We start from the raw sequence: 22,619 nt of genomic DNA, 5'->3' as shown, positions 1-22,619 counted from the left end.
CCCCGCCGCCCGGCCCGGCCCGACCCGGTGCCGGTCCCGCCGCCCCCGCGGAGCTGCGGTGGGAGGGTGAGGAACGCCGCGTCCGGGAAGAGGCGGCGAGGAACAGCGGGGAGCGGTGGCGGGCGGCGGGCGGGAGGCCTTTTCGCCGCGCCGGGCGCATGTGGCGCGGTGGAGGTGGCCATGTTGCTTTCCGCCCGCAGGGGTAGGCTCGCTGGGCACCCGGGGGGCGGCTCTTCCCGGCCGGCCGGAGAGCGGGGGGGCGGCCAAGGGCCCGTCTGGAGGCCGGCGGTGAGAAGGGGGAGCCCCGCGGGCGTCGGCGGGCCGTGGGTAGGGCGGCAGATGGGGCCGCTCGGGAGTTCGGCGGCTGAAAGGAGCGGAGAGAGCGGCTGGTGCCAACGGAACGCGCTTTTTCCGCTTATGTCATCTTTCTGGCTCAAAATTACACTTTTATTCACGCTTTTTTGGTAGTTTGCGTTACAATTAAGTGCTTTTTTGTTGTTTTTCTAGATATTAAGTTATATTTATGACACAATGATGTATTTCATAAACATTTCTGTGTTTCCATAAAGAACTGGAGCAGCTGGAAGTGGCCCAAGTTTGGTTTTTATTCTAATCCCACATGCTCGTGTGTAGCATGAGGAATGGACTGTGTGTGACAGTTTCAAGAAAAGGAGAAGCTTAAGGAAGGCTGGTTTCCTGCTGCTTACCAACTGGGAATAAACAGCCAGTCCATACTTTGGAGGGGCTTTGTAACATTTAGACAAAAGGAGATTGAATTTGAAAATCACTGTTTTTAAATAAAGAATAACTTTACCCTTTTGTCTAAGGGACACCGATCCTCCTCTTATGATTTTCTTCCATGAGCAAAAAGACCTGCACATTTACTTACAAGGAAGAGGTTGAAATTGGTCAGCACTTATAAATTGTTTGACTGTAGCAGTTCTGAGCAGGAAGAAGGTCAGTTGTTGAGACAGTGAGCTGGACCACCAGCAGCACCCTTCCCATGTTCTCCTGCCACAGAGTTAAACACCTGTTTTCCCATTCCAGAGTTCTTCTTTGGGCTATAGCCCACACGTCTGAAGATGAGAGCTTCCTGTCAGCACAGTGGTTTTTGATGACCGTGGAGTTCAGGGGTTGTGATAAATAATTTGTAATACTGATGGCCATTGGAAACTGAAATGGCTCTAAAGGCATGTTGAACTAGATCTGGGGCCTAATTTAGCCAAAAATAAACAATTGATTTTGCCTTGCTGTTTCCCAGATCCAGTTCACCATGCAGTGACAAACAGTTGTGCTGAGCCAGTAAAAGTGGAAGACAGGGCAGTGTTCACAACACTTTAAGTAATGCTGCTGTTAAATGTTCTGCCACAGTTGAAGTATGTTTGACTTTAGGAAATAAAAATCAGCTGTGTTTTCTTATTTTTAGATTTATTTAAATAATCGATTTTTTGTTAATTGTCCTTTTAGGTGGCTTGCACTTCTCCCACCTAAGCTTAAAGTTAGGCTTGCCTAGTGACCGAGGTCAGAGATGCTAATGTTGCAGAAATACTACGTGCTTTTCAATTGAACAATTTAATTGTATGTGTGGTTAGGGATTAGATTGCCTCATGATCATAGGGAAGCCTGTCTGTTGCTGACCTTCAAAATCTGGACCTAGGTTTGTGGAGATGTCACCTGTGATGCTTTCCTAGTGTGAAAATGTGTCCTAGGAAGTGCAAAACACTACTGAGTGTCTTTTTTTTTTTTTAATATAGGCCTCTACTAAAATCAGTGATGTATCTAGTACTTCCATCCATGCTCTCAAATGTAACATATATTTTAAGCCTTGTTAAGAGGCTGAAAAAAATGTTTGAAACTTTAGGAATACTGAGAGTTTAGAGTACTGTAAAGAGTCCTGTGGAAGTTGCCAAAAGCAAGATTATTCTAAGTAAATGTAGACCTGTTGCATAGTGGTTTATTTTTCCACTGCAGGGAAAACTTAAACCTCTGCAACATTGACAGGTTAAAACTTTTTTCTTCTGCTATCCAGACTGTTTCTCTTTTAAGACTATTTTAGATTAATTTGTGAGAATATGCAGAAATGTGTCCTATTAGAATGTGCTCATATCGTAGCCTTTGAGGATCAAATGTGATCAGATAACCCTGTACAAAAGTCCACAAAGTCAACAACAAAACCAATTAGTAATGCTTTAGTAAACAGTAGCTTACCAAAGGTGACTCTAAAATGTAGCCACATGAAGCCTGTAACTTCTAGGTGCATATAAATTCGGTGGAAGTAGCTTACAGGTGAGCATCTGATCCCTCATCATTTAAATTGGAAATGTGCATTATGGTTCTCTTATTTATTTTTTCTTCGTGACAGTTATCATTACACTTATGCAAATGCAATTCCTATGAATTTAACTCCACATTTTAAGATACACAGGTGAAACTTCACTTATGTGTAATTTGGAAAATGCTTGTTTAAACAGCTAATCATCAATAGGTAAGACTTGAAACTTTCTTTAATTGAAACAGTGTTATCTCAAGGGGTTACAAACCTAGTGGTGTAAGGCCTTGAAATTTGGGAAATTCCAAAATAGCTCCTAAAATTCAAGGTAGGCTGAAAGGTATTTTGTTCGTATTATTGATAGCATGCAAATTCAGTTCACTGCAGGCCATGATTAATTTTAGACTTGTTATAGTAGATATTTCTGCTACAATGTAGTCAGTGACCTGCTGTGGCTGAAAACAGTGTAGTATTCAGCTGTAGTATTGTGAACACGGTTGCTTGCTCATTACATTTTTCTGAAACGATGCAAGCTAAATGTATCTTGCATGCAGTTTAATAACTGAGAGTGTCTATCATAAACTGTCTTCCTAATTGTAAATTACATTTCTGACTGAATACAAAGTGTCCTTTAAGAGGAAGGTGATGTTGGGCAACTTGTACATTTTTTGAGAAACATTTTTCTGAAAGGATTTTTTTTTTTAAATTGCATTTCACAAAGCCTACAAAATGTCATGCTTATTTCAAGGTAATGCATAAAAATAGTATATGAGACTGGGTTGTTTCATTTACTGATACTACCTGCAGGTGTGGAGGTATATGAGAAACTTTGATGAGAAAATGAGACCCTTTTTTGCAGCTTTATAATGATCAGTGTGAATTTTGAGGGGTGGAGAGGAGAGAATCAAATGAGGGATGTTGGTAGATATTTGTATGGTGAAAGACAAATGCAGGTTTTAAAAGTGAATTAATGCGACTTATTCCTCAAACAATTGTCTTTTGCTTTTGAAATATTCTAAACTCAGGGTTTGGGAGACTATTTTTAGCCCAGAAACTTAAAGCGGTAATTTCTTAAAGTCGCCAAACCCATTCGTCTTTAAAATGGTCACATTATGGAGGTACTGTGTGATCTCCAGATTCAAGTGTGCTGTGTAACACAAGTTTCCTGTTAGCTGCCTGAAAGCAGCAGTTGTCCTTGATTCTTACTTAGGGAATGTAAGGCAGAAAGATTGTAACTGCTTAGAAGTGTTTTTTCAAATGTGCAGAACAGTTGTTTAAATGAATAATCTTACAAATAGTGGTTGAGTTTTGGTGTGTTCAGTGCTGTTTATCAGAGTAGCTTGTATACATTACAAGCTTTACAATATATTACATGCTTTACAATAGCTGGGCATAGCAGTGGTATGTCCAGGACTTTATTTTTTTTGGCATCCGTACATTATACAATTTTGTTTTAAAATCTTTTCTGAAGATTGAATGTCTTAGTTTTGCAGCTGATGTAAATTTCTGTGCTTTGTTGTATGAGTGGCTCAATATGCTTGCAGTAATTTGAGGTGCTTTTGTGTCTGTGTAGAAGTGTGTGATAAGATTAAAGGTGTTATAGATGGGTTTTGTCCATTGAGTCATCTGAACCATTCTCCTCAGAGGTTTGGGGGAAATTTTTTGTTTTCTTGTCTGAATGTCTTAAAACTAGCAATGTTATACGTGGAAAGCCATCTTATCCCATGGGTAGATTTCAGGGCTGTAGGTACAGACTGGGATGAGAGGTAGTAGCACAGGGGCAGTGTGCTTAGGCAGCTGGAAAAATGAAGTATTTTGATATACCTTGTAACTTGTTTGCTAATTCTAGTCATAACATCAGAATTAAATGTTGAAAATCTGGGTACTTTCAAGTGTATGTAACCCATTTTTTCAGAAGTCAAAAGGGCTGTAAATATTGTCTTTTAAAACCAGAGATTATATTTCCTAAAAAAAAAAATAAAATAAACAACCCAGTGTGCCCCTCTGACCCTGGAGGAAGCATGTGACCCTTCTACTTTAGTCTTCTGTTCCTGTCCTCCTGTATGTTTTGCACTTCTGTTCTAATTTGGTGGGATGTCACTCAGTTAAAATTGGGTCCCGTGTTTGTGTACTAATTGTGGATGCCTTTCTAAAAATCTGTGGTGGTCTAAGTAATAATGTATGCAGTTAGGATAGTTGCTCTGTATTAGGCCTTGTTATGGCATGCCTAGAACATTTTTCTCTGCCCTGGTGTCTGAAAAGCTAGTTAACACTAATTGGTAACAGGTGGCTATTGGTACCTCACTTCCAGTTGGTGTTTCATGTGCTAAATAAGATTTTTACCTCTACATCCATTGATCAGAATTGCCTATCAGATGATAATTTGCGTTGTTTTCTTACATGACATATTTGCTTGTGAATGGCTTTTAATACCTTTTTTGTCCAGAATATTTTGAAATAAAGCTCTTGATTTTGTGAATAGTAATGCCGTAGCAGTTACCTGCAAGAAACATAAGGACCAGCAGATAGTTGACATGCTTTTTCCCCTAGACATCTGATAACTGGGAAGACTGGGAAGTGCACTTTTCTCATCCATTGGAAACCCTAAACAAGAAGGGGGAAACTCTCAAATGGAACTTACTTTGGTTCAATGCAAGAAGACTTTTGAAGCCTCTTCCACTGATTGAGTCTCTTAACTTTGACCAAGAATGAGTGGTAGTGCTAGGTTACATTCTTTTGGGACATAGAAGCTGGGACATAGGAACTGGACTTCCTGAACATCTTCTGTAGGCAATTAGATGACACGAATGTGGTCTTGGCTACACCTAAAAATACTTGGTAAAACCCAGTCAAGCTAGTTGTTCTCTTCAATAGACAAACCTGATTAAGCAGTTTTTACTGTAAGTGCTGTTTGTTTCCTGTCCCAGTGACTCGCACACCTTCCTTTGATATGTTGGTCATTATGTGCTGTGGAGAAAGAATAAATAACACCAATTAAATCTGCAAGTGTCAGGATCCAAGAAACGTGCAGATATGCACAGTCATTAAATGTTGAGTAGGCAAATGTTCCGTGGACTTCTGCAAGCTGATTCCTACATCAAAAAAAAACATGTGGGTAGTGAATAAATGTCACTTTTAATTATGTGCTGTCTTGAGTATGAGGAGCAGGATTGGCCCTATGAAGCTTTCCAGTTTATCTGGTAATGCTACCTATTTTATTACATCTATTTAAAAGCAGCAAACCTGGTGGTGGCCTAGTTTAATAGTAGATGCAAAGTCAATTTTAGGTTAAAGAATGCATTAGATATGAGCAATAGTAAAGTATTATGAAGGACTTTAAATTTAGCCATCCAGAAATTGCTCATGGAGACAGCTTGACTTCAGTAAGTTACTAGTGTAGCAATTGCAAGATATCAAGGTGTGAATTGGTAAAATGTATACATCACTTCCTATGAACTCAGTATGAATTGATCTTCTAAAACCTGCATGCTTGTGGTTTGGGGTAGAATTTCTGTAGTTGGAAAGAGGCTGGATACACAAAATGGAATTTGACTGCCAATTTGTGAAAATACATACATTGTATTTGACTAATAATGAAAAGTGCTTTGCTGTACAAATACTTAAGCCTGGTGGTCAGAACAGTGAGATAAAGGTAAGGTGAAAAGAAATGGGAGCTAATATAAATAATAAGCCAAAAATGAAAATGGTCCCTATTCTGCTTTCCTTTGATATAAGTGGGAAACAAAAGGTAGTGAAATGAAACTGCTTTAGGCTTCTATCTGAAACCAGACAGAAAACTTTTTTGTAGTAGAAACCTCTGCCTCCAACTTTACATGAACAAACCTTGGAAAAAGGTGTACAGCTGTACCTGTCCTCCATGTGTAAAGGAAAAAAAAAAATCTCTTCTGGCTGAGTTTGTTTTTGAGGGCGATGGGATAATCTTGGGTCAAGATTGTAGTTACCCAGGACTTGGAGGTGAGTTGTTCCTTTTTGGACAGGAGCTTGAAATAATGGTTTATCTGAATTTTGTTAAAGCTGGGTTTGGTGTCAGAATATCTTGAGGGATTTCTTATTGTGGTGACTTAACTAAAATATTTGTGCTGAGTCAGATGTTTTTTCTTTGTCCAGAAATGGAGTTTCACATAGTTATGTGAAGGGTGACCATTGGTATACGGGGCAGGGGTTGAGGCTCATGGCACTTCTTTTAGTTGTCTGGAGGTGCTACCTAAATACTTTCTGATGTTGTCTTGTATTAGAAGTTATGAAATGGCATAGCCCTGCAAGTGCTTAGTAGTTTTGTATTGATTCTTCCATTTTATATAGTCATATTTCTGGAAGACTGGCCAGGGAGACTTTAGGATTAGCTCTTTATACTTGAAAGCTATTTGCAGAGCAAACATGAATGAGATTCTCAAATTATTTTTGGAAGATGCTCCATATTTGTGAAGAGTGAGTTTACTTGATGTAAAAATCTTCAGTGTATTAGTGTTTGTAAATAAATCAATTGTAAGTATTAGATGTCACAACTGCAGAGTATTGTGAATGAAAACAGGCTTTATCACAAAACCTAGTGCTTAGTTAAATTCCAAATATGAACAAGATTTTCCTTACATGTGTATTGTGTTTGCACGTGGAATATCTCTAACTCTTCTAGTTTAAGCCCTTGAATGGGCAACACTTAAATTGTACTTGTCTGTACTTGAGTTCTTGTAGTATAATACAAACAATATCTTGGGGAAAGAAATATTGAAATGCTTCTTTGGTGTATTTTACAGCCTTTGTGTATTGTTCTGTGGGGTTCTTGTTTGTGATGAAAAGGAAAGATGTATATTTGATCCCATCAACTTAAAGATAAATGGAGCTAACACTAGAAATTTTATTCTTGAGAGAATTTGAAGCATTTACAAAGCTTTTTGAAGATCTGTTTAGCTTTTTATAGTGTTACACTGAAGGAGATTTGACAGATTGTCCAACACTGTGCTTCCGTGGGTTTGTCAGTGATGTTCACCACTAGGGAATCTTCAGAAAGCATTTAGTTTTACCAAGAGGCAGGAAATTGTACTACCTGCTCCTTGTGCTGTGTAAATCAAAGCAATCTCTTAGTTGTCACTACCCCTGTCAGGCCTTGGCATTTCAGCCCTTTCCCTGTGGACATGGGAATGTACAAAAGTATTCTTAAACATGATGTAAATCAGCTTTTGAATAGAGATTTTTTTTTTGTTAAGCAAACAAGAATTTTCAAGTGTCAGGGTGTAACTTCTCTGAAATAAAACTACCGTGCTTAATAATGTTAAATATATTGATAATAAAATGAAAAATCCCTATTAAGATAGATATTTAGGTGTTTTCAGAAGAGTTTTGCAGCTGGGACTGTGAAGGTTAGACAGTGTTAGTTTATGTTATCACTTCAAATCCACTGTACTTTTCAGCAGCTTTGGTGATGATAAACTGAGGAACATGAAAGCCTGGAGTCAACTGTCCCATTAATTAGCTGACTTACCATTACTTAAGCCACCCCTACATTTCTTTGTTCTCTTTAAGATCAGAAAGTTTAAGTTGGTTTTTAAGTACTACTTTTATATTCTGCATTTAGGAATGTCTAGAGTCTTTGGGTCTGCTGTAGTTAGTGTGTGTTTATGTTATTGAAGTGCTTTTTCTTCATGTCTAGAGTCTTTGGGTCTGCTGTAGTTATGTTATTGAAGTGCTTTTTCTTTCTCGGGGTCAGCTGTACCAGCATTTTTGTGTTAGCTGTAGGGAATGAGCTCTAGTCCTCATCCCTCGTCTCTGTAACATTCTAGTAAGGGTTGCAGATTAGGGAGAGATGGTGGTAACTGGCGGGGACACTTGGCCTCACAATAAAGCTTTGTGTTCCCTGGTTTGAAGGAACACATTAGAATTTCAAACCTGACACAGTGGCTTCTCAAACTGAATGACAAGCTGGAGGGGGTTTGCATGCGAAGGGAATATATTATTTCGCTCCTTTGTGTTATATATTTGACATCTCTAGCGCTGTGTCTAGAGCTTTGAAAAAATAATAGTTGGAATCAGTCTAATCTGTGGCAAACATGTGTAATTACATTTACTTTAGTTTGAAAATTGAGAACTGGTATGTGTTTAAAATCTGCTGTGAGGTGCCTGAAGCTTTGTTCGTAGTGATGTTGCAAATACAAAGATAACTATTTGGTCTCTAGCTGATTTCAGACCTGAGAATTGTAGGTGTATCTCATAATTGTAATAACAGATTCTTCTAAAAAAAACAGGGCCTGTCCATCTTTTCCAATGATACCTCGTCAGCAACTGTTTTTTAAAAAAATTCCTTCTGAAATTATTATTCTGGGAATTAATTTTTAGATTTGCGTATTCTAGATAATGTAGAGTGTTGTGTATTTCTGAAATAATTCTCAGAACTGTTTCAAAATAAGATAAATATGTTAACAGTTCTGGAAACAAATGACAGAGGAAGCAAATCACTGAACAGCAGAATGTGAATTTCTGCAGTTAGTATTTATTGTAGGACCTGTTCAGATGTTGAAGTATAAAGGGATGCAGACTGTTATTTTCATGATGTGATTTGGGCCCCTAATCCAGGATGAACTAAAGGAACTCTTAGCTTCTACCTTCTTAAAGTTACTTCAAAGAACTAAATTACTTCAATAAAAATTGAGAAGGAATGGACTAATAACTCCTTTCTTCAAACAGGAAACCACTCCCAACCCTCAGCCTTCAGAAGAGGAGAAAACCGAGCCAGCACCTAGTCAGGAGGTTGCCAGCCCTGAACAGTATATTAAGCATCCACTACAAAACAGGTAAATAGTAAAGAAGTATGATTGTAATTTTGTCAAAGATAAAAGAATGCCTGTGGCTTTACAGCTCTCTTGTTTACCTTATGTGTTTTTTTAAGATTTTTGCAGTGAGGTTGCAGAGGAAATAGAATCTGAACCTGTTGGAATTTAGAGCCTTTTCATATGGTGTTGTTACAGAAGCGGAAAATCTTTGCAAATTTTCATAATGCATCCGTGTAATTGGACAGAGCATGGCTTTGCTTTTAGTTGGAGGCAAGCAGAGCTCTTGTTGCTTTTGTCTGCTGTGTTATGAGATTCTCACTGAGATGGAGTTGTTGCCAAGCAGAACTGGAAAACCTTCCATTTTGCCTTGTATTTCAGGCAATTAAGGTGCCAGTGGTAAAGAATTCTCATTCTTAATTCCTATCAGTCTTGTGCTTCATATCATACCACTTTTTTCTGCTCCTTGGAAGTGATAGCAGTAAAAGCTGCGTTCATCAGCCAAAGAGCTTATTAGACTTGATCATGAGTGGTTTGTGTCTACAGTATATTGTTTCCATTAGCTACAGGAAGCACAGCAGAAGAAACCCTGTAAAGTGAAAATGCACACATTTGTACCAATGTGTCACTAAACTTTTAAAACAAGGTTTGAAATGGTAGGAAAGGTCTCAAAGCAAATAGACTTAAAAGTACTCCTCTGTGAGAAGATAAATCTACTCTAGTGCTAACCTGAGTGATTTCAACACCGCTGAAGCTATCAGAATGAAAAATAAGCCTGTTCTATTACATGCCTCATCAGGTATCCTGTCCCAGCATTTTAAAGGATGCTTTTTAGATCCAGAAGGAGCATCTTTGTGTGAAAGGTTCAATTTATAATGTGTTGAGATTTGTACTCAGTAGGGGTAAAGATGAAGAAAATGGGATGGAAAAGTTTTCATTTAGTCTTGTCAAACATATGCAGACTTAAAAACTTGAAACAGTAGAAGTTGGTGGGAGTTTTTAAGACTGTTGCCTTTAAGCTCAACACAGTTTCCATTTTAACATTTATGCTCTCCGAGCATGTGAGTGCTTGGGAAACTTTCATGTCATATATAGCTTTTGGAGTGATATAATTAGCTTTTGTAACCTTTACAAGGAAATTACTGGAAAGGGAGCTGTGCTTCTAGTTTAAATGGCTGGTGGTGTTTTAGACCATAATCAGTTATTTGTGGTAGGGGATTACAGGGTAGCAGTGGCAGCAAGAAGAAAAATATGAGACTTGTAGTCTTAGAAATGTTCCAAAACTGTCTAAAATATTTACCTAAACAGATTGATCAAGTCTGCCATGATTCTTGTAGTAGGAACTCCAATAATGTTGATCTGCAAAGAGTTGGGTTTGAGAACTGAGTTTCTCATGTAGCTTATTGATGAAAACTGACTTCCACGCTGATAATATCTTAAAGTTTTCAGTTAGTTTGGATATAACAATACAAATGATGAATTGTATTTTTAATATACTTTAATTTCCAGATGCAATTATTTTATTTTGTTTCCATTTAGATGGGCGCTCTGGTTTTTTAAAAATGACAAGAGCAAAACTTGGCAAGCAAATCTTCGTCTTATCTCAAAGTTTGATACTGTTGAAGATTTTTGGGCGTAAGTAAAGACTTTTTTTTTGATCTGCATAATTATCCTGGCATATGTTGGCAAAGCTTATGGTAAAGTCAGAAAAACAAAGTACTCTAACTGCAATTTTTTGAGTATAATCTGAAATGTTTACAAAACTGGAGGTGAGGTCTACCCCATTCTTTAGAATGTAACCTTGTGAAAATGGGATTGGAGAGTTTTTTCATACTTAAAATGCACATTGTCTTGCTCTTAACACTGCAACACTGCTTATATTCATATGTATGTGACATACATGTAGAAAATTGTATCTGTGCAGTAGCTATCTCATAGTAACATGAATTTGTAAATTCTTGTAACTGATTGTCACATCCTCAGCACCACATTTTGCTAGTTGATTAAATTTTCAGACATCTGGCTCACTTCAAGTGTTCAAGAGTGCCTGAATCTGGAGCGTAGTACTTGAGAGGTTAATGCAAATTAAAAGCATCCTTGAAAGTTTCTTAGAGGTTACGGAAGAAAATACCTTCATTCTAAGTTGAAGGACTGGGAAAGCAGTTAGGCCCAAACCGCAAGAGCAAAGCCTTTGGAGGTAGGCCTGTGCCTTCCAGACACTTGCTTTGGTCAGATTCAGGTGGCTTACTTGGAAGATTTTGCCTGCTATAATGATGAAATACGGAGAAAATGCAAGTGGAATGAAATTGAGGGTGAAAAATAAAGCATTATATATTTGATCCTCCTTAGTGTTTCATGCGACATTGAGTGGTAGGATCTGATCCGCCTGCCCTTTTGGATGTGATCAAAACATGTCCAAAGGGAGAGATGGTGTCTCTTAGTGGAATAGTGAGACCCATCAGTGACCTGGTACCACCAAAAGGAAGGAAAAAGATACTAAAAATGAAATGTTGAAAAAGTATTTATCAGTGCAGTCATCAGAGGGAGGAAAATAGGATTCTATGCTCATAACCAGCTTTCCCATTCCTGCTATGGGTTTGACTGAAGGTTGAGCAAACAGCAGTTTGCACTCTCTAGGGGTATGTGATGGGAGGGTAAAATGTTTGAAGCTCACTATTAAAGTGAAAGGTAAGTTTTTTTGAGTTCCTATAACCAAGATAGTCTGGGCAATTAAAAGAAGTGCTTAATCTAGATGTCTGCAGGCAAGGCATAAAATTAGTCAGAAGGAATTGAGAAGTTATGCCTCCAGTGTGGTCAGAGTGGGAAATAGGTATGGTGTTTTGGGGAGAAAATATTACAGTTAAGGTAAACTTAAAGGAGAGAAGCTGGTAAATCTGTAATTGGCTTTGTAAATTCCTGTGCCCTATTTCTAATTGTTAGAACATCAGGGTAATTAATTTCATTTTTGGTGCTGAACCATGCCTAAATGTTAGTCTTGGACTACAGGTTACTGTGGTATGTGCAGGCGTTTTTCTGAAGTCTGACCTTAGCAGTGCAGGGGGAAAAAAACCATCTGTCTTCCTGCTAGAAGAGGAGACAGTATGTACTTAATATTTTTTCTCTGAATTGCGTAGCTGTAAATTCAGTTCAGAGTACATATTTTAAATACTGTTGTTTCAATCATCCTTTCTTGCCTTTTGAGTCCTTATTTGAATTTGATTTACTGGGCCTACAGCCTTTATCCCTAGAATATTATATTAAATAATAAGGTTGAATATTTCTCTTAAAAAGTAGGGCAAATAGCCTTAGAAATATAAACAATTATCCTTATTCCATGTATGTATATGTACAGAATACACATGCACACAGAACTTGTTGCCATGAAAGTTCAGTGTGTTATGTTTCTAATATTGTTAGAACTAAGTTTAAAAGAAGCATTGGTATTTCTGGAAAATACTGTTGAATAGGAACCCAGCAACTGTTCATAAACCAGTTTCCGCTCTGCTTCTTTAAGCCCAGAACATCTTAAAGCTCATGCTTTTATACTGCTGAAAGATACTTAGGAAATAGGGTTGCTTCTGAAATAACTTCAATGCTTTTTAATTTTTGTATTTTATTCAGTCATTTGTCTTGAATTCTTTTAAGAGTTTTGTACCTTAAAATAATGCTTAGTTTTTAATCCTGCTTTTTTCCCTCCAATAGTTTATACAACCATATCCAGCTCTCTAGTAATTTAATGCCTGGTTGTGACTACTCGCTCTTTAAGGTATGCTTGCTAACCTTTTTTCTTCAGTTATGGATGTTGGTGGATGGTTTCCTGACTAAGCAACACACTGCCCAAATAGTTCAGTTCAGGAACATGGTTGGGAATGTCATAAAGGTGTTAATTTTTAAGAAGCCTGAAACATAATGCCCTCTGAAAATCAGGCTGTCACTAGTTCTGAAAATGCAAGCGCTTTAATACGTTTCACAGACAGTACATTTTCATCTGTTGCTATGTTTGTCTTCATTCTGTGTTTGAAATGCTTGTGTAACTAATTAAATATCAATAATTTTATAAAACATGAAAGTTTTTCCAACTCTTTCATTTGGTGTGACATGAAATAAGTGAAAATGTCTGAGGTCTGGGACAGGCTGCGATGTTCTTTGGTATTATTTATGAGCAGTACTAGCTGGATGCACAATGCTCCTATCATTAATTTTCACACCACTGGTAGTATGCCCTATTACTTAACCATAAAATAAAAATTGTACCAAACACTGACACTTAATGCTGAGGAAGTGTAGGAAATGCTGATGAGAAAGTGTAGATGAAGTTGGAGAAGCCTGGAGAAGAGAAGGCTCTTCAGCCTGGAGAAGAGAAGGCTCCAGGGAGACCCTGGCCTTTCAGTACTTAATGGGAAAGATGGGGAGGGACTCTGTCAGGGAGTGTAGTGATAGGATGAGGGTAATGGTTTCAAACTGAAAGAGGGTAGATCTAGACTAGACATTAGGAAGAAATTCTTTAGTCTGAGGGTGGTGAGACTGGAACAGGTTGCCCAGGGAAGTTGTGGATGCCCCATCCCTGGAGGGGTTCAAGGCCAGGCTGGATGGGGCTTTGAGCAGAATGGTCTGGTGGGATGCGTCCCTGCCCAGGGCAGGGGGTTGGAACTGGGTGATCTTTAAGGTCCCTTGAAATCCAAACCATTCCATCATTCTGTGAAATCCTGCCTCAGATGGAGTGGAGATCTGAACTGGAGCTCTAAATTAAATCCTAACCTCTCCAAAGTGCTTCTAACATACATCTTCCTTTCTGGAATCAAATATCTAAATAACCCCCTAAGTACTGGTGCTTTGTGTATAAAAAAAAAATAGGTACTGGCTGAGACTCCTCTGTAGACTGTGTACATAGTTTGTAAACCTTGGGTTTGGGAAGGGAACTATTTTAGGTGACTGAGGAACCTTGTTAGTAAATTTTAAGATGTAGGCCCCTCAGAGGTTAGGGTGTCTATGGATCATGCTTGTATTTTTTTGCTTTAATCCTAAAATTGTGTTTTAGGCATTGTATATCTATTCTGTCTTTTTTGCATATTAACCAGCAATAATTTAATTATTTAAATGCATGGAACAGGTACAGAATTGGCAACTGTTCCAGGCTTTTGAGCAATCTCTTGCTGTCCTTCAATCGTGACCTCGTAAGAGTTCCTCTTAAAGGTGATGAAGTAGTTTGAGCTGTGCAGCTGTCAGTGCGGGTGTTAAATTTAAAGTGAGCTGACACCACTCCATCCTGCACGTTGAACACTTAATTAGTTTTCAGCCAAAGTTCTGTGGTGCAGCTTGCAATAGACATTTCTTAACCAGATTTCTCTGTCTAGACAGTTACCTGCTTTTTTTTAATGACTGCCTTTCCTGAAGTGCAGTGTAGCTGGTGGGTGTGGGAGTGGCAGCTGGCTGCTCTGCTGGATCAGTGCACCCCTGAGGAATTCAGTGCAGGGTCACTGGTAAAGCATCAATCAGAATGCAACTTGCTTCTAAATGGTGTGCTGATTTTTTTATTTTTTTTTTTTTTTGTGGCACTGGCAGTTAAAACCCTCTTATTGTCACCTTGTGTGTGCAGGAAGTCATTGAGATAGACTGCCAAGGGTGTCTGTTTCAGTGAAGTTAGCTTTATACATAAGCAAAGCACTTGGCCAATGTTGCAGTGAGTCCAAGACTTAAAATAAGGACTCCAGGATGTAGCTGCTAATTTTATCTGGTTTCATACCAGGGGCAAAGTGGATGTTTGACTTTGCCTGTTCCCACAGGTTTTTTTATGTAATGTTTTGTAGCCAAGACTTTCACCAGGGCTGTGATTCTTGTGTAGAAATAAAAATTCGTTAGAGGAAGTGCCCTTTTTAAGCTGTTTTGGAACTTGGGTATTAGAACAGTATTTCTGGACAGGTATGTATATTAAACCATACACTTTTTTCTTAAGTTGCTATTTCTCAGTTATCACTGGCCTTTTGGTTATTCTTTAGGGAAAATACAGGTCAAATCTGATTTAACTTCTGGCTGTTCTTTGCAGGATGGGATTGAGCCCATGTGGGAAGATGAAAAAAACAAGCGAGGAGGCCGATGGCTAATTACACTAAACAAACAGCAGAGACGAAGTGACCTTGATCGCTTCTGGCTAGAGACAGTAAGCACTATGGCCTTACAAATTGCGACTCAAAAATCTTTCATTTATATTTAATATTTTAACTGGTTTGTTCTTTCTGTGTGCAATGCTAGACTCCTGACTTCTGGCAGCACGGTGTCCTGTAGGTTTTTATTGACAGACCGTATTTTAAACATGATTTTTCAATATTGGTGCTCGATGTACCTGTATTCTATTGAATACTTTCTTAAAATGGACAGCAGTAGAGAGAATTCTACAGGACAGATTAAGCTTTTCCTGTGGAATGTACAGAATAAGCTGTTGAGCTACTGGGAAAAGAATACTGTCTTGAATGTGATTCCCAAATTTAACTGCTTAAATGTAACAATTTGTTTTACAAATATGCTTATAAGTGAATGGTTTTCATCTTTTGGTTTTGCTAAAACATGAGTTTCAGATATTTTGTTCTTTTTGCACTTAACACTAAGATCGGCAAGTAATAGCACAATCTTCCTGTGCACTATAAAAATGCTTTTTTCCATTGCTGTTATCTTTTTGGAATAGTTTTTTTGAATGGTAAATACACTTCTAGAGATTATTTGGGTTGCAGTAAATGTGTTATAGTAAAGGATACAACTGTCCTATGAAGTGACTCGGAGAAGCTGTGAAGAGCCTAATGTGATCTGGGCTTTAGGGGCGTGAGCAGAGCAAGCTTATCAAATCCCTCATCTCTTGTTCCCTGCCTGTGTGAAAGGCAAGAAGAATCACACCCCTTTGAAAGGGAGAGATGGCCTTCAGGATCAAAGCAGAGATGTCCAAAATGCCAGAGCTATTAGGATCTTTCTAATCTCTGAAGAAAGGATGATGACCATTATAAGAGTAAATAAACATCTTGCTGTGTGCGTTCGGCCTCTGCCCCTGGATGTCTGTCTGAGTCCTGCTGACTCTTAATAACCATTACATATGGATTGGAAATGTGCAGACAGTCTGTGCAGAGTTAATGCTGGAGGGCTCTACTTTTGTTTAGCAGCAGGCAATGGCACAGAGCCCAAATACCCAGGTGACTGGAATATGTGCTCTAAACCAACCCTGTCACTTCTCATTCCAGTAATTATTTGTGACCAACTTTCTCCAACAAGTCAGACCCTCTCGCTTTATCACTCCCCTTTGGAACAAATTTTTATAATCTAATGAACTTTACAATCCGTAACTGTAAAGTAAACTTCATCTGAGAAGACTTTTTCCCCCCCTATTGTGCAGTATTCATGAAGAATGTACTTGACTCTGTTTGTTAAGCGTTGTAGTCATCTTTGCCTGTATATGTACTGAGGCATATCAATATTTTGAATGTTGTGTGTGGTTTAAACATAAACATTTTGGCTTTCATTACTCAGTGCATGTGTGCAGCCTGCAATTAGGTGTAACATTTAAAGTATGTGTAGTTACACCTGATTTATTCACTAGCACGCTTTGTCCTTGTTTTATTTCCCTGATGAAGTCAGCCCTTGCAGCTCTCAGGGGTACTGGAAGACCTGCTTTGCGCAAAAATTTGCAAGTGTGAATTTCCAAATGTTATAAGTGATTCTGGAAAATTAATATAATGGCAGTGTATTTGACATACTGTGCAAGTGAAGTAAACAAGTGTCCATTTGGAGATTATTACTTCAGTGTGCAGAAGGATTTTTAATTCAGCTTGGACTAGATGAATCTGTCTTAGCCACAAAATATTCTAAGTTTTGAATATCTGAAAACTGCTTGTTTTACAAGTTGCAAGTTGAAGATTTTAAATATCACTTTCACAGTTAGCATGTTGTACAGGGATGTGACCGCATTCAAACTGATGTTCCTGAAGTGTTACCACCTTTGCCAATTCCAGGCTTCACTATTAGAAATCTGTGGGCAAAGAAGTTTGTGTAACTTGTACAGTTGTGTTGCACTTGTGTTACACACTGTTCAGGATGAATGGTTCCCACTCCAGAGTCTGTGGGAGCTCTGAAGCTTCCTGTGTGTGTTGATAGGAAGTAACACTTCATTAGATAGCACTTTTCTTTTAAGTTGCAGTCTGATTTGCAACTGATACTTCAGGATTGAAGTTGGACCTTACATAGCTGACATATTGCCCAAATAGTTCTTCACAGGTTCTTCCTAGATAATGAATTTAAGCACTTAAAATTTCAAATTTATCCACCTGTGTTAAACACACTTTAGAAAGAATGAATTCCTGTAGTTCTTACCTGGCTTTGGATTGGGAGGTTGGGGTGGGGGGCTACACCGCAGAAATGATCAACTGTGTCAGATCTTGTAGCTTCTAGGACAGGAAGAGAGATGGAAAACTGAAGCTAGGAGAAAGATACCCTACTGCAACTGGGTTTGCATTCACTTGTAACATTTGGAATTTCAAGAAGTAAAGAGAAAATGATTGCTGTATGGAAAGTGGCTATAAACTGTGAAATATTCCTCAGTTCTTGGTGTACACTGTTTGCCTATGGAGCAAGATTCTGACTTTGAACTGCCATTTCTAATGGTTAATCTTTGTTTTGTAGCTGCTGTGCCTTATTGGGGAGTCGTTTGATGACTACAGTGATGATGTATGTGGTGCTGTTGTTAATGTTAGAACTAAGGGTGATAAAATAGCAATATGGACAACTGAATGTGAAAACAGGGATGCTGTTACGCATATAGGGTAAGTAATGTGATTGGTGTCTTGAATATATGAAATGCAGACTTGGTAGAGAATGCACTTCAGGCGAATGCATCCTGTGGAGAGTTGTATCCCAAGTTTAACTCAATGCCAAGTTATTTGCGTTACTGTGTATTTTTTTAATACAGGCTTCCGTTAAACAAGTTATTTGCGTTACTGTGTATTTTTTTATACAGGCTTCTGTTAGTAAATTGTTTGTACTGCTGCACTACCTTCACTGTAGTTTAGCAATAATGAAGAGATGGACACAAATCTTGGCAGATGTCTCTCACTTCACAATGAGGCATTGTAATTAATACCTGTAGATAGCATAGGTTCTGTTGTAGGGTGCCAGTCTGTGCTTAATACCTGTAGATAGCATAGGTTCTGTTGCAGTGTCTGTGATGGTGGGTAGCCAGTAACAGTAGACAGTAGGCCAATCTTTGTGGCCCTCCTCTGGACTTCCTTCAGGAGGTCCATGTCCTTATGTTGGGTGCCCTGGAGCTGGTGGAATGTCATGAGATGGGAGTAGAGGGGCAGAATCTTCTCTGTCAAGGATGCATCAGAGAGCATTTTTTAGAATGGTATTAACCGTTAATTAACAAGCTAGGATGACTCCACTAGATAACTGTAAAAAAAGTTAGTATTTTGCAAACTGACACAAAGACTAAGGTAAGTTATGCTGATTACCTGCTGTCATGTTGCCGTAACTCCAAAGACAATACATGAAGTTCCTATTGACCAGCTAAAATTGGGGTAAGCTATGGTCCTGTAATCTGCTCCTTTATGATTAGGGTAAGTTGAAAAACCAAATTTATGTAGTTTTGTTAACAATCTGCAGTTGAACAGGCTTGTCCTGTGGTTTAGTAGAGGCTTGGAGCCTAGAGCCATTAGTGGCATCTCACTCTGGGCCAAGGAACACTGTGTGTGTGTGTGAGGCGGGGGCTGCTGCTTCTGGCTCGGGGTGTAAGATCCAAGCTGATTAATCTGAAATCTCCTGCTGGCTGCCTGCCGGTGACCAGGACCGTAATGAATTGGGAGGGTGGGGGTCTGCTTTCTGTCAGTAGTTAAAGACAGCAAGTCTGTGTAGCTGAGAGGTGTGGGGAAGGGTCAGTAAAAACTGACTGTTCCAGGTAACTGCTGTTTTATTTGGTTCAGGTGACTTGATCATCTCAGTAGTTGGGGAATCAGGGACCATGACTTCTTCATAGCTGTTGTGTTTCTGTATGTGGGAATAGAACTTGCTGATATTAATGATACTCACATGAGAGCCTAGAGCCATTAGTGGCATCTCACTCTGGGCCAAGGAACACTGTGTGTGTGTGTGAGGCGGGGGCTGCTGCTTCTGGCTCGGGGTGTAAGATCCAAGCTGATTAATCTGAAATCTCCTGCTGGCTGCCTGCCGGTGACCAGGACCGTAATGAATTGGGAGGGTGGGGGTCTGCTTTCTGTCAGTAGTTAAAGACAGCAAGTCTGTGTAGCTGAGAGGTGTGGGGAAGGGTCAGTAAAAACTGACTGTTCCAGGTAACTGCTGTTTTATTTGGTTCAGGTGACTTGATCATCTCAGTAGTTGGGGAATCAGGGACCATGACTTCTTCATAGCTGTTGTGTTTCTGTATGTGGGAATAGAACTTGCTGATATTAATGATACTCACATGAATGCAGTGCAGCCCCTGTGTTCTGCATTTGTGAAAAAATAATGAACAGGCCTAGATAAGAGCTTTTCCTGGTTCACATGGTAAGTCATTGTCTTATCTAGGCCTGTTCATTATTTTTTCACAAGAGCTTTTCCTGGTTTACATGGTAAGTCATTGCTCATACAGAACTATAAGCTGGTTTTAGATGCAAAAATCCCGTTTCGAGTCCTTTTTTCATACCTGAGAAACTATTTCTTAATAGGTAACTATTTTTCATACAGGTGTCAACAGATGTTAAAAGCAGGTGTCCTGTTACTAATTCCTTCCTAAGTGCTTTGCTTAAACTGTTGTTCTATTTCTTTTCTCCAGGAGAGTATACAAGGAAAGATTAGGACTTCCTCCAAAGATAGTGATTGGTTATCAGTCCCATGCAGACACAGCTACTAAGAGCGGCTCCACCACTAAAAATAGATTTGTTGTTTAAGAAGACACCTTCTGAGTATTCTTTCATAGGAGACTGCGTCAAGCAATCGAGATTTGGGAGCTGAACCAAAGCCTCTTCAAAAGCAGAGTGGACTACATTTAAATTTGATTTCCATCTAAGTGTTGCTAAGATTTGTGAGAAGTCTCATTCGCCTTTGTCTTGTACTTCTGTGTTCAATTTTTTTTTTTCTATTTTGGCTGAAGTAACCATTACCAATCAGAATTTTAGTACACTTCACCCCCCGAATCCATACATGTTTTCCTGGCCCACTCTGTAATAGCTTGGTAGAAACATTACTATTACAAAAAAAAATAATTGTTTATCCACAGTATTCAGAAAAGTTGCATTTCTGTACCTGCAGGAAATTACTCTGTTTTACATTTGCATTGTATGCAGTAACATTTTGCTGGTTTGGAAAAGAGTATGGTGCATACAGTTTTCTAGCAATTTTTTTATACAGCATCATCTTTGCTGTAACCTATGCTGATGGCTGCTAGATTAATTTATTTGTTTTCCCTATTTGATAACATTAGTGATATTTTGATTTCAGTTGTTTTTGCTCATGTAACATTTGGTGAAGAATCTGGGAATATGACAAAGGTGGAATAAACATTAATTTTGTGCATTCTTTGGTAATTTTTTGGTTTTTTGTAACATCAAAGCTTTGCTACAAATTTATGCATTTCAGTCAAGTCAGTGATCTGTTTGTGTGATTTCCTAAACATAATTGTGGATTTTTTTTAATGTAACACCATAATTTACATTCCTTACTAGAAATAGTATGTCTGTTTTTGTATCTTATGCTGTATTTTAACACTTTGTATTACTTAGGTTATTTTGCTTTGGTTAAAATGGCTCAAGTAGAAAAGCGGTCCCATTCATATTAAGACAGTGTACAAAACTGTAAATAAAATGTGTACAGTGAATTGTCTTTTAGACAACTAGATTTGTCCTTTTATTTCTCCATCTATACAGCAAGTATTTGTACCTCTTGTGACGAGGCAGTCTCTGCTGTGGCTTCTGTTGTAGTGTCTTCCAAGAAAGATAAAGTCTGGAGCTATAGTCTGTTGAAACTTTTAATAAATCTACTAGATAGCACCCTAAATCAAAGTGAAATTATATTGATGTGGCTACTGTTTTTTTCTTAGTGGTTGGTCTAATTGATCATGGCTTGTGTTGTTTCTCTTTTGACTTTGGTTTCTGCCAGCCAAGAAATTCAAGAGTACTTAGAAAGACACCTAGTTTTGGGTAGGAACTACACTAAAAGCACTTGAGTGATTCTACTTAAAGTATCTAATTGCTATATGAAGTACAAGTAAAGCGCTCTAGAGACATGTCTACAAAATAAAAGTATGAGAGGATGTAGATAGTCTGCTATTACGTATGTCTACAATGAAATGGAACTTTAATTGGCTTGAAAATTGTTGTGGGAGCTGTGAGTTTGCTTGACTGGCAGGACTGGGAGAAAATTTTGAAGGCTGTGGAGTTCTTGTTTTGAGCACAGCGTGAGAGGCTTTTTCTTTCTACTCTTCAAAAAGGTAGAGCATGCAGCAAAATCAATACTTTATTGCCAGTTTCTTACTTTTTAGTGTGTAATGTATTTTAAGATCTTGCCTGGGCTACATAGCCTTTCTTCAGGTAAACTTAAAGGCAGATGCTTATTGGGGTTTTGGTCTTTGTGATAACTCCTTAAAATGAGTTTAGTCACTGTGACAGTGAAGCTTCAGTTGAATCAGGCTTTTAAATCTGCCTAAGGCACTGAAGTGTTTCTATGTGCTAAGATAGACTTGAACACTTGCACATTCTGTAAGAAACATATGTTGTAAACAGTATCAGACTATACCAAAAAGGTATTACATTAATTTCTAGATCATTATTATGTCTGGTTAATAGAAATGCTTACAGTAGGCATCTATATCTAATGATTCTGAGCTGTCAGTATTGGTGATTAACCAGGGTAGGTGTTGGATGTGGAGAGAGCTGTTAGGCTGTTGGTATGCTGGTTTCTGTGGATTCTGGTGCAACTGGTTGCCTGCCCTGATTGTGCAGGTGTGCGAAGCAAGTCAGGTTTAATAGGACCATTCATAGCAGAATATAGCAGTCCCTGCCTGCTTTCCAGCTCCCTGCTTCAGCTAATCAGCTTTGCAATTAAAGTAAGCTTTCTGAACTAAAGGTCTCCGAACTGTTACTGTTCTATATCATCAGCTTCAAGTTGAGTGGCGTTTAAAAAGGCTTTGATATTTCTGAATAAACCGGTAATGCCTGTACGCATGGGAGGGTAAAGATGAGTGGTTTTCCTGAGTGCTAACATGAGATTGCTCCCAAATGATGTACACGTAGACACTGGGGCAAAGCTCATTAAAATGAGTCCAACTCAGACATTTAGGTAATGCTGGCTTTTTGTAAAGAGCACGAGATTAAGCTGAGTGCTGTTGTGAGAAGTATATAGTACTGGGTTTTAATTTCACTACAAGGCTGACTGGAATACTGTTCAGAGGAGCAGTATTTTGCTTACCTAAAAAGATGATGGGGTTTTTTGGTATGGTCTCAGATTTTTTTTTTTTGAGCCTATTTAAGCACTGTTCAGAGGAGCAGTATTTTGCTTACCTAGAAAGGTGACAGGGGATTTTTGGTCTGGTCTCAGATTTTTTG

At 38.6% G+C, this 22,619-nt stretch overlaps 1 protein-coding gene across 1 annotated transcript in view; it reads left to right on the top strand.

Moving 5' to 3' along the window:
* The window catches only part of EIF4E (eukaryotic translation initiation factor 4E), a 21,266-nt gene extending 355 nt beyond the window's left edge, over positions 1-20,911 (top strand). The window contains exons 2-7 of the mRNA XM_014940996.1: positions 8,969-9,075; positions 10,591-10,686; positions 12,754-12,817; positions 15,095-15,208; positions 17,710-17,849; positions 19,853-20,911. Coding sequence (XP_014796482.1) covers positions 8,969-9,075; positions 10,591-10,686; positions 12,754-12,817; positions 15,095-15,208; positions 17,710-17,849; positions 19,853-19,967 — 636 coding nt within the window. The 3' untranslated portion in view covers positions 19,968-20,911. The remainder of the gene's footprint in view (positions 1-8,968; positions 9,076-10,590; positions 10,687-12,753; positions 12,818-15,094; positions 15,209-17,709; positions 17,850-19,852) is intronic.
* Positions 20,912-22,619: the final 1,708 nt, after the last annotated feature.

Source organism: Calidris pugnax, unplaced genomic scaffold (genome assembly GCF_001431845.1).
Source record: "Calidris pugnax isolate Ruff unplaced genomic scaffold, ASM143184v1 scaffold34, whole genome shotgun sequence".
In the NCBI taxonomy this organism is placed as follows: domain Eukaryota; kingdom Metazoa; phylum Chordata; class Aves; order Charadriiformes; family Scolopacidae; genus Calidris; species Calidris pugnax.
This window is presented reverse-complemented; position numbering and strand designations above follow the sequence as displayed.